Raw genomic sequence first — 12392 nt, 5'->3', positions numbered from 1 at the left:
CCTAAATAAAGCATGAATTAGTGAAGCAGCATGCTAAGTACAAACAATAGTGAATGCTGTAGTGATCAGTTTCCGTATGTTTGCTTGCACATGATTAAGATACATAGTATTGATATCTGAGTTTGAAATACTCCTGCTCATAACTAAATTTAAATGTGTTTTTCATTACTAATGGTTTTAAATATGAATATCTAGTAAAGAATTTGTTTTCAAGAGACTATATACTAGACGTCAGCAGTTGGAGGCATCTGGGCCAAATCTCTTGTCCTGAGAGGGTACCTTGCGGTCTCTGAAATTGTCAGTCAGAGGCAAAAGAAAGCTGTTGAATGCGTGCCAATTGCAGCAACATAATTTGCGATCAGACATTGGGGTTAGGGCTTTGGCCCTCTATCACTGAGTCCATTCTGAAAATGTCCCAACAGAAAATCTAATTGCTTATTGAACAAAGATCAGTTAGTTGATTAGGTAGCCCATCTAGGAGAACAAAAACTCTGATCCTAACCTTCTGCTGCCTTGTGGGAGATCTCCAGGAGAAGAAAAGACTAAGGAGTACTAAACCCTACACAAATCTGGAGCAGAGTTCCTTAGATGGTTGGTTGGCACCTTGTTTGCCTCCTTCCAGCAACTCTTGCGGCCAAGCTGGTGCCAATTGTATACAGTAGCTCTGCTGTCCTTTACCACATCAGTGAAGCTGTGAAGGGTGTGTGTGTGTCTTGTCATCTGGGCAGCCTAAGACCTCCATACTCAACTCCCAGGTTTGCACCCCAAGGAGGTCACTTCAGTGTTGCTAACAGCAGTTTGACTTCACCCCCAAAGGTGCACTCCATTGTCTCTCAAGACAAACGGATGCCAACAAGTTGACCAGTTACTTGGATTATATTGATTCAGGACTCATTTGAGACCAAAGTTTTCTTTCCCACTATACTTCATAAATTAACATAGTAGTACTGAAAATCTCTCTCACCAGTCTTTATTGCTCTGTATAGCTATTTCAGTTTAGTGTAAAAATACTATTGACTGTCTCATACAAATTGTTTACATTTTTTCTTTATATCAGTGTATATGTTTGTATTTGACAGTGCAGTCCTATACATTTTGCTCAGAAGTAAGTCCCATTGCGTTTAGTGCTGCCTTATCCCAGGTAAGTGTGTATGGGCAGCCTGAGCGTACACATCTGACAATGGGGGTTCTAGTCCACAATAACTCAGCTCATCTTGAAGGGGCCACAGGATACATTTGTGTATTTAAATGCATTTAATATGTGGAGAAACAATTTACATTGTTACAATTAACAAATTATCAGTTGCAAGTGTCTCTCTGTTTATAGCCTGTTAGTAGTGGTCAACCTATTCTGAAAGAGGTTGCACTGCCCTTAAAGAACTGGGTTCAAAATCTGGGGTACGTATTGCTCTAGAATTGTCAGCTGAGGCCCAATAGGCTTCTCTGCCTTGGAGCAGCTTTTATCTGCCTTGGTATGAACCAGTTGCAATGATGAATGGATATGGTCTTGCCACAGTTATGCATGCTCTGGTAACCTTACATTTTGATTATTGCAATGCACCATACAGTCCTGAAGCTACAGTTGAACAAAACTGTGCAAGCTCTTCTTGGTTGAGGCACCTCAGTTATAGCAGAATGCCCTCAGAGAGGCCCACCTGGAATTTACCTTATGCTCATTCTGGTGCCAAGTGAATACTGTTTTTAAGCTCTGGGGAAATTAAAAACAAAACAAAAACCCTGTCATTTTACTCTTTTAAGATAATAAAACTGCTTAGGTAATTTGATTTTATTCTGCTGGAATTGTTTTAGCGTGTTTTATGATACTGCTATTTTATCATACTGTATTTCATTACATTCTACCATTTTATGTTTGTGAGTCACTGTTACTGGGCAGTCCTATAAAAATATAATTGTTATTAACATTAGCATTTTAATAAATTTACAGACAAACAAACATTAAAGGCATTCAAATTCACTATCTTGGTTCTTTGTTCTTCAGAATAAAAGAGATGAACATCTTCTGAAAAAAAGAAATGTGCCCCAAGAAGAAAGTTTAGAAGATTCAGATGTTGATGCTGATTTCAAAGCAGTAAGACTGTATCTACATTGATGTGGCATTGATGTCTATGTGGGTCTATGTGGAATATATATGGTATATGGTATTTATGCATACATATATACAGTGGTACCACGCTAGACGAATGCCTTGCTAGATGAAAAACTCGCTAGACCAAAGGCATTCGCTAACGAAAGGGAGACTCGCAAGACAAATTTCCCTATGGCCGCGACTCGCAAAACGAAAACGTTTTGCAGGTTCCCCCCCCATAAAGCCACGCTTCCTCCGACTGTGCTTTGCAAGACGAAATTTTCCGCTATATGACAGCACTCGCGGAACGAATTTATTTCGTCTTGCGAGGCACCACTGTACATACATGCCTTTTTCCTGACAGGATTCAAGGCAGTTTACAGATAAAAATCAGAGTCACTAAAAACAGAGGACTGTCATTAAAAACAATTAAACATTGATAGAATTAAAACTATATACATATATAAAATTATTAAAACCATACAAATAATTAGAATTAAAACAGCACAGCACCAGCCCTTTCAGAAAAATCAGCCAGTTTCCAAAATCCTCTTGGAGCAATAAAGGCTTCCCTTGCACCTGTAGGATACATGGGATTTGCATGACAATCTCCTTGTTGGGCAAACGTTGTGGGCATGTCTGAAGTTGCAGTGAGCTCTTGGTGAGCCTGGAAAAGGCAAGAGAGGCAGAGAGAGGGGTGGGCGAGGTCTTCAGGGACATTGTAGCTCTGCTCCACTCCCATGATGACAGCTGCCATGCTGTTGAGAATGAGGGTCTTGGGGAAGGAGAGTGTTACCTTGAGGAAGAGGAAAACATTCCCTTAGAAAGGTTACCCATTCTCTCATGCTGAGCGTACTTCTCTGGTAGGTGCAGGGGGTGTGCTAATGGGTGATATGATCCTTAGGAACATGAATAGCAGACTGCTTTCCCTCCACCTAGATAGCCTGGTACATAGCGCTGGGAAGGAATCAGTGGTCGTGGTGCATGTTGACACAAACAACGGGGAAATGTAGTTGCATGGTCCTGGAAGCCAAATTTAGGTTGCTAGGTAGGATGCCTCCAAGGTTCTTTCTCTGAAATGCTACCAGTTCCATGCACAGGGCCAGCTGAGACAGGCGCATCTTTGTGGTTTCAGTGCATGGAGGAGATGATGGTGTCAGGAGGAGCAGTTTGCATTTGTTAGGCTCTGGGGAACATTCTGGGGCAAGCCAGGCCTGTACAAAAGGGATGGGCTCCACCTGAACTGGGATAGAACCAGACTGTTGGCAATTAAAACCAAAACAGTCGCAGAGCAGCTTTTAAACTGATTGAGGGGGGAAAGCAGACAAGCTGAGGCTACTCTGGTTTGAAACTATCCTCCCTGGGATGACATAACTGATGAGAATTTAAATGGGAGTGCAGGGGCCTAGGGTAGTAATTGTAAGAGACCACTGCAAGTTGAAGTGCAAGTGCCAAAGACAGACTGTATCCGAGTGTTTAGACCCCAATGGTGGAAGCCGCTGAGTGCTTGGTCTTAGAGGATGACACTGATATATTTTGCAGAGAATAGTTGATTTGTAATAAGAATTGTAACTAATACTAAAATTTGTCTTTTGTTTAAAGCAAAATGTAACACTAGAAGCTATATTACAGGTAAGTTGCTAAACAATATATTATTTCCTTCAGTTGGATTTGTTAATGCTTGACTCCTGAACTTACTGAAATCTATGTGGTGTTGCAGAATGCTACAAGTGACAACCCTATTATCCAACTAAGTGCTGTCCAAGCTGCAAGGTAGGCGGCATCTATTTGTTTTTTGAGGACTAAAGTACTATGAATGCTGTCTTTACTATCTTTTTTTATTCACCACCTTCACTTTAATTTTACAGAAAGCTATTATCAAGCGACAGAAACCCTCCTATTGATGATCTAATAAAATCTGGAATTTTACCAATATTGGTTAAATGTCTAGAAAGGGATGATAAGTAAGTAATGATTCCTTTTTCTCAGTACTTCCTCAGACATAATTTGAATGGTTATCAGCTGAGGGTTGCATCTAGCTTGCATCTTTGAACATTGTAACTGGGTATTTACAGGTGAAACTCGAAAAATTAGAATATCGTGGAAAAGTTCATTTCTTTCAGTAATTCAACTTAAAAGGTGAAACTAATATATGAGATAGACTCATGACATGCAAAGCGAGATATGTCAAGCCTTTATTTGTTATAATTGTCATGATTATGGCGTACAGCTGATGAAAACCCCAAATTCACAATCTCAGAAAATTAGAATATTGTGAAAAGGTGCAGTACTCAATCCATAACATCTGCAAAGGGTTCCTGAGCCTTTAAATGGTCTCTCAGTCTGGTTCAGTAGGAATCACAATCATGGGAAAGGCTGCTGACCTGACAGTTGTACAGAAAACCATCATTGAGACCCTGCATAAGGAGGGAAAGCCTCAAATGGTAATTTCAGAAGTTGGATGTTCCCAAAGTGCTGTATCAAAGCACATTAATGGAAAGTTATGCGGAAGGGGAAAGTGTGGAAGAAATAGGTGCACAAGCAGCAGGGATGACCGCAGCCTGGAGAGGATTGTCAGGAAAAGACCATTCAAACGTGTTGGGGACCACAAGAAGTGGACTGAGGCTGGAGTTAGTGCACCAAGAGCCACCACACAGAGACAGATCCTGGAGATGGGCTTCAGATGTCGTATTCCTCTTGTCAAGCCGCTCCTGAACAACAAACAACGTCAGAAGCGTCTTACCTGGGCTAAAGAAAAAAAAGAACTGGTCTGCTGCTCAGTGTTCCCAAGTCCTCTTTTCTGATGAGAGCAACTTTTGCATCTCATTTGGAAACCAAGGACCCAGTGTCTGGAGGAAGAATGGGGAGGCACAGAATGCCAGATGCTTGAAGTCCAGTGTGAAGTTTCCACAGTCTGTGTTGATTTGGGGAGCCATGTCATCTGCTGGTGTTGGTCCACTGTACTTCATTAAGTCCAGGGTCAACAATGCAGCTGTCTACCAGGAGATTTGGGAACATTTCATGCTTCCTTCCGCAGACGAGCTTTATGGGGATGCTGACTTCATTTTCCAGCAGGACTTGGCACCTGTCCACACTGCCAAAAGTACCAAAACCTGGTTCAATGCCCATGGGATTACTATGCTTGATTGGCCAGCAAACTCGCCTGACCTGAACCCCATAGAGAATCTATGGGGCATTGCCAAGAGAAAGATGAGAGACATGAGACCGAGCAATGCAGAAGAGCTGAAGGCCGCTGTTGAAGCATCCTGGTCTTCCATAACACCTCAGCAGTGCCACAAGCTGATAGCATCCATGCCACACCGCATTGCGGCAGTAATTGATGCAAAAGGGGCCCAAACCAAGTACTGAGTACATATGCATGCTTCTACTTTTCAGAGGTCCAATATTGTTCTATTTGCAATCCTTGTTTTGTTGATTTCATTAATATTCTAATTTTCTGAGATTGTGAATTTGGGGTATTCATCAGCTGTACGCCATAATTATAACAAATAAAGGCTTGACATATCTTGCTTTGCATGTCATGAGTCTATCTCATATATTAGTTTCACCTTTTAAGTTGAATTACTGAAATAAATGAACTTTTCCACGATATTCTAATTTTTCGAGTTTCACCTGTACTTTTGATATGCTCAAAACTCTACTGAAGCTTATGTCAACAGCAGGTTCTACAAATTGTCTTGCAGGTCTGACAGTCATTCTAGAGGACTGTGCACAAGTTGTGACCCTCCAGGCCAGACACAACCCACAATCCATATATTTTGACCTACCCAATACTTAAGAAGCCTCCGGTGTCTGCATTCTTCCCCTTCCCCACTGTCCAGAGGGCACATGAGGACTTCTTTTCAGATTCTGACCTGGGGAAGGGTTCCTCATATTAGTCTAGTCTTTGGGGCAGAAAAATCAAGTCCGTCCCCTCCCCCTGCTTTTTAAAGTCTCTGGAGCTTTGTCCTTTTCCTTCACACTTTTCATCCTTGTTTTTGAAGAGCACCACTCTTCTATCGTTATTCATGGGTTTTTCTTTTGTATTATTGTGACTTAAATACTTAGCTTTGGAAGTCTGACATGAATATATTGTGCCAGTTTATTCTGTACTAGGGTATTCAGGTGAGGTAGCTATCAAAGAAAATTAGTGTCACAAGTTCTGTATGTGTTAATGTTATGCAAAAAATCTTGATAGAAGGGCTCATAATTTTCAGAAACAATAATTCAATGTTGGATTGCATTTTCTACCTTTATTTCAAGGAAGTTGTAGCAGGCATCAGAGGTAGAAATACATAATGGCATCTGATTACAGTATATTGAATTACTATTTCAATAGATATTTGGCATGTACTTTTCTGCTGGTATTTTTTGTGAGTTGCAAATATTATTGGTGTTTTTGTTTTTTGTTTTTTAACAGTCCTTCCTTACAGTTTGAGGCTGCATGGGCCCTGACTAACATAGCTTCAGGCACTTCTGCACAGACTCAAGCTGTTGTACAGTCTAGTAAGTGCTCTAAGTGTTTAACTTTGGGAGTGGGTGCATTTTGCAATTGAAGATACTGTACACATATAACTTCATCTTCATAGAATCATAGGAGTTGGAAGGGACCCCAAGGCTTAGCAATCCTAACCTCCTGCAATGGAGGAATCAAAGCTAAAAATCCCCGACAGATGGCCATCCAACTTCTTCTTAAAAACCTCCAGTGAAGGAGGGTCCATCACCCAGCATATGGGCGGGTGAGGAAGGTGGTGGTCTGGTTTCTGGGAGCAGTTGCTAGACCTCCACCTGCCCACTCCTCTGAGCAAGAAGGAAGCTGGATTAGGAGCGTGAAACTGACACTGAAGTCTCACAAGACAGAACTTCAGTTGCTGGTGCAGTGAACCAGAGAAGTGTGTTCAGCCTGCTCTGGATGAGGTTGCTCTCTCCACAGAGGGTCGTTTTGCAGTCTGGGGTTGCTGACAGATACAGCTTTCTCAAAAGAGCTCCGGGTGGCATCTGTGGCACAAAGTACCCTTTACTGCTGAGGCTGATACATCCCCTCCAGGCAAAGGTCACTCTGCCACAGTCACCCATGTTCTAAATTGGACTACTGGCATGTGTTGCACATGGGATTGTCTTTGAAGAGTTCTTCCTTGTAAAACTTCTGTTAGTGCAGAATAGAGCTGTTAGGCTCTACAGATGGGTACGTATCACAACAATTCTTAAACAACTGCACTGGGTGTCTGTTTCTGAACAAAAATTCAAATCTTACCCTGGAGACCTTAAAGAAAGCCACCTGGCTGTGCATTGAGACCATCTAGTAGACATTTCTCATGCCTTTTGAGATAAGGTGGTATCAGCCTAATGCCACCTGATTCCAACTTTGTTGTTCATTTCCAGAGGAAGGCCTTTTGATTTTCCAAGATTTTTAATACAGTCCTGGTTGTTTTTAAAATTGCTTCTTTGTGCTTCTGTTGTGCTGCTTTAAGTTGTTTTATTTTCATTTTTTGTATCCTGTGATTGCTCTCCACTCTAGCTTTTCCATTCTGGAATACATAAAGCATTGCTGAGAGTAGCAGGCCTCGTTTTGCCCATGGCAATAGTCTTAGGGATGGTTAGTTAAGTCTCTTTATTGAGGCCTCTGCTGTAAAGTCAAGCAAGCGAGTAGGTGAACCAGCTTTTACAGACCATGCTGTACCTCAGACATCAGAGTGAAAAATGCAGCCTGGCAGAGATTCAGATAGGGAACATTTTACCTGATCATACAGACTGGTATTTGGAAGTATACAGGGGGTATACAAATTATTCTGCCCTTGGGTTAGTTCTTGGGTTGGGATGGGGAGAAGCTTTAGAGATACATCCCTTGCAACGTGGGAGATGGAGAAGGGAGGCACTGAGCCTGAAAGAAGTTTCTACTAGTTGAAGTTCTACCATGTGTTTCCAAATCTTAAAATTGTCCTTCCACAGTTGACTTTTGAAGGGGGGGTGGATAGGCCCTTTGACAAAATATACACAGGTCTTTGTAATGTGAGAAGACAATTTTAACTTTCTTGATGCTAAATAAAGCCTCCACGTTACTTCAAATTTTCATTTAGAATGTGAATGTCAATATCTTCTTTCTGTCTGAAAAAATTAATTATGCAAAGGTGCACTTCTAATTTAATTTTGAACAAACATCAGAATAAATTCCTGAAATAGTAACAGTAAAGGTAAAGGGACCCCTGACCATTAGGTCCAGTCGTGTCCGACTCTGGGGTTGCAGCACTCATCTCACGTTACTGGCTGAGGGAGTCGGCGTACAGTTTCCGGGTCATGTGGCCAGCATGACAAAGCTGCTTCTGGCGAACCAGAGCAGCACATGGAAACGCCATTTACCTTCCCTATTTATCTATTTGCACTTTGATGTGCTTTTGAAATGCTAGGTGGGCAGGAGCTGGGACCGAGAAACGGGAGCTCACCCCGTCGCAAGGATTCGAACCGCCAGCCTTCTGATTGGCAAGCCCTAGGCTCTGGTTTAACGCACAGCACCACCCATGTCCCATAGTAACAGTATAATTCAGTTATGTGAAATTTATCTATTAAAAGAGCTGCATTTTATCATTTCAATGAATCCAGTTTTCTGCTGTTATAGATGCAGTACCTCTCTTCTTAAGACTGCTGCATTCACCACATCAAAATGTTTGTGAACAAGCTGTTTGGGCCCTTGGAAATATTATTGGTAAGTGTCAACTATATTTCTTGAAAAGAAATCACAGACATTGAAGGCTTTAAAATCATACATTGACATTACCCCGTAAAACTATGTTTCCTCTAAGTTCTCATAATAGTCCAGTTGATTTAAATAAGAAAACATCCTCAGTTTGGAAAACTTAGATGAAGTTATTCTACAACAAATTGTGTTCTTCAAATTTCCATTGAATCGTAACTTTTGTAGTGTTCGTAGGTTACCAGTGGGGGAAACATAGCGCATCAGGACCCCAACATAAGTCACTGCATACATTTCAAGGTTTCTCCATCATGAATGTAATTTTTTTTTTGTGAAATTTTCACTTTTGTAGGTGATGGTCCTCAGTGTAGAGATTATGTCATATCACTGGGAGTTGTCAAACCGCTTCTATCCTTCATCAACCCCTCCATTCCCATCACTTTCCTCCGGAACGTCACATGGGTCATTGTAAATCTCTGCAGGAATAAGGATCCCCCACCACCTATGGAGACAGTGCAGGAGGTAAATAAAAAATTACAACTAAGTATTATTCCACCTCAGCTTCACTTCAAGTCAGTTTTCCCATGATGGCATATGTACTGTGTGCACTTTCTTAATGTGTATTTATTTGTACCTCATTCCACCTACTAGTTATTAATTACGGCGGTATCTGAGGCATCTACCTACCTTCTTGATTTGAAGTCAGAATCTAATTTCAGCAGCTAAACAGTACAGACTAATGAGGCTTGTAGTCTTCAAAGAGACAAGAGACCTTGCAGATGTAGGCCTAAAGCACAAGCAGCGCTAACTTACATGAGAATCCTTTTAGTCAGTGGGATGTGTATCTTATGTGAGGATATATAGGGTTATGGTCAAAGTCAACAGTCTTTAAAATGAAGCTGTTTCACTGAGCGGTGAGTGTGAGAGAAATCTCCTTCATTCCTCCCAGAAACTGGGATGCAAGTGTAGTGCCTTCCCTGTGGGTTATTCTTGTGATAAAATTCACTATTCCCCAAGCTGCTCTCCTCACAGGAAAAAAGATTCTGGGAATTTATGTCTCTTCATGTGTGAGTGGGAAAATAAGGTGGCAGTTCTGATTTTAGTTAGCTAGATCAGCCTGTCTGCCTCCTGCCTACAGGAAAGGGTCAAATATTGTCACCACTGTTCCAAATAAATTCACAGCCCTGTGCAGCTGCTTTTTAATTAAAAAAACACCCAAACAAACTGTTGAAAGACTGATGGCATCTATAATACGATAGAGGGAGTGGTATAACACTACCTCTGCTTTCCCATGTAGTGGGGATTCTGTGGCTCAGTGGTAACATCTTAATTCAGGATTAATGTGAGATGCCAGAATTTTAGCTTTGTACTTCTGGGCTCAAATAGGGAACAAAACAGATTTATGTTGCAGTCTTAACCATGTCTACTCAGAAGCAAGTCCTATTTAATTCAGTGAGGCATACTCCAAGGTAAGTGGGTTTAGGATTGTAGCTTTAGTCCTGCATCGCAGGGGGTTGGACTAGATATGACCCTTGGTGTACCTTCCAATTCTACAATTCTGTGACTCGACTAAGAGTGGAATTCACATTGCATGCTGCACTAAAGCAAGTGTCTCATAGTGCAAGCATTTCTGCTTGCTAAGACCAAACCATCTCCTTCCTGCATGCTGTTCTGAGGGTACTCCCGCCTCCCCAGATCCAATTAGGGGGGTGCAGAAACGGGGGGAGGCCGCATTATCCCAAGGGGACTTGTTCTGGCTTCCACTGGGGCAACCATATTTTTATCTCCAGCCCTAAATTTCACTACTGCTCTCAGAAAAGTTCCCAATATGTAGCTAACTGAAAAACAACATAATTAAAAACATAAAAGTTTGTGTGTAAAGGAAAAGCACTGACTGTGGGCTAGAAATGTGTTAGTCATTGGCAAACTGGTTGATAAATGTAAATTTTCAATATTATATGGTTGAGTTTGCACTCTTTCTTTCTCATAACTTCCTTGTAAAATGAAATTGCTATAGACTTATTTTTACATGATTGAAGCCAGGTATTAAAACTGTGTAAAATGTAGGGCACCAGCTGATTAAGAAATGCTTGTTACTGCAATAAGTAATTGACAGTGCAATCCTGTGCATGTTTATTCAGATGTAAGTCCCGCAGTGCTCAGTGGGGCTTACTCCCAGAAAAATCTGCATAGGAATGTAACCACAGTTTGCTTGAGGTTTTATCCACAGTGTATTTTGGCTTTCCTTAGCATTAATGACCCATTATAATAAACTTATCTTTACCAGATCTTGCCAGCCTTGTGTGTTCTCATATACCATACAGACATAAATGTAAGTAAATGCTGAAATACCTTCTTCAATTTAAGGTTTCCTTTTAGTATTTGAGAGTGTTCTTGCTTAAATTTTGTTTGCATTGTGCCATACAGTAGCTTCTTTGCCTAGAGAGCCTTTCCCCAACTTGGTGTGCTCTAGATGCCTCAGAATACCAGGGATGGTGGGAGGGTAATTTCATGAAAATGTCAATTTACAGATCCAGCCTTCATTTGCATATATAGTTAACATGCTCTATATCACTTGAAATATTGTCAGGTCTGCATTGGGTTGCTCACAAGTAAGCAGGCATGAGTCCGAACTGTCTTTTAACAGTTTTATTGTGCAAACTATTTACAGTGCAGAGTGCTGAAAAACATGACCGTATCAGTCACTAGCAGAATCTGGGAGTGGCCCCTTCCGGCTGGGACCCCATCATAAGAGTTTCGGTATCGAAATCTCTGCCTCCCCTCCTTGCGTTTCACCCCTCTGCGCACTTGGGGTGATGGAAATGGCATGTCTCCCTCCTCGCCCGCTGAGCGAGTGGGGTGCAGGGTCTCTCCAACATCCCCAGAGCCATGCCCCTCCCCACTAGAGACATCGCTGCTTCCTCCGCTGGAAGAGGAGGTGCTGCTGGCCAGGTGGGGCCGGGGCTCTCTGTAGCATCCCGAGAGCCCTTCCACCACCCTGCGCTGAGCTGAGGACAGTTCCCTGACAAATATAATTTTACATAGTTACATTATCTGGCTACAGTTTTTCCAAAATGGCATTTTACACATGAGTAAACCAACCAGAAACATTATGTGCAAGGTGACTCAGAGGTGGGGAATCTTTTTGGTCACTTCCATTTAGTCACTTGCATATGCACGGAGCTCTCTGAAGGCTTGTGAGAGCCTACCAGAACCTGATAAGCAGGGCAGAATGGTGAAAAGCTTTTTGCACTGGGTAGACTCTGCACAAAAAGAGCTTTGAAAGTCTTCCATGTGTTTAATTTGTGTGATTTCAACTAGCTGGCTATGAACCACGTAAAGTTGAAATCGTGCATGTAAGCAGTGAGTTAACCTTAAACCTTTTTTTACTATTTAATTTAGCTGCCATCCTATAAACTCTTAGAGAAGAGAAATTGCTCTCGAGAACCCTGGGCCTGTCTTTCAAATAGACAGATAAAGAATTGTGCTGTTAAATGTTTGTCGTTAACAGAACAAGTACAGTTTACGCTTTGTTTAATCACAATGCATATTTTGCTAGTTCTTTTTTTAAAAAAATCAGTACTAAAAAGATTTTTGTCTTACATATATTACAAACTT

General features: G+C 41.5%; 1 protein-coding gene across 1 annotated transcript in view; it reads left to right on the top strand.

Annotated features, from left to right (window-relative positions):
- Positions 1-12392, top strand: part of KPNA3 (karyopherin subunit alpha 3) — a 37535-nt gene that overhangs the window by 14800 nt on the left and 10343 nt on the right. The window contains exons 3-10 of the mRNA XM_033145553.1: positions 2000-2089; positions 3689-3718; positions 3807-3859; positions 3955-4050; positions 6507-6592; positions 8700-8786; positions 9127-9296; positions 11062-11106. Coding sequence (XP_033001444.1) covers positions 2000-2089; positions 3689-3718; positions 3807-3859; positions 3955-4050; positions 6507-6592; positions 8700-8786; positions 9127-9296; positions 11062-11106 — 657 coding nt within the window. The remainder of the gene's footprint in view (positions 1-1999; positions 2090-3688; positions 3719-3806; positions 3860-3954; positions 4051-6506; positions 6593-8699; positions 8787-9126; positions 9297-11061; positions 11107-12392) is intronic.

This window comes from Lacerta agilis, chromosome 3 (genome assembly GCF_009819535.1).
Source record: "Lacerta agilis isolate rLacAgi1 chromosome 3, rLacAgi1.pri, whole genome shotgun sequence".
Lineage (NCBI taxonomy): Eukaryota > Metazoa > Chordata > Lepidosauria > Squamata > Lacertidae > Lacerta > Lacerta agilis.
The sequence above is the reverse complement of the archived record's forward strand: the minus strand, read 5'-3'. Positions and strand labels throughout refer to the sequence as shown.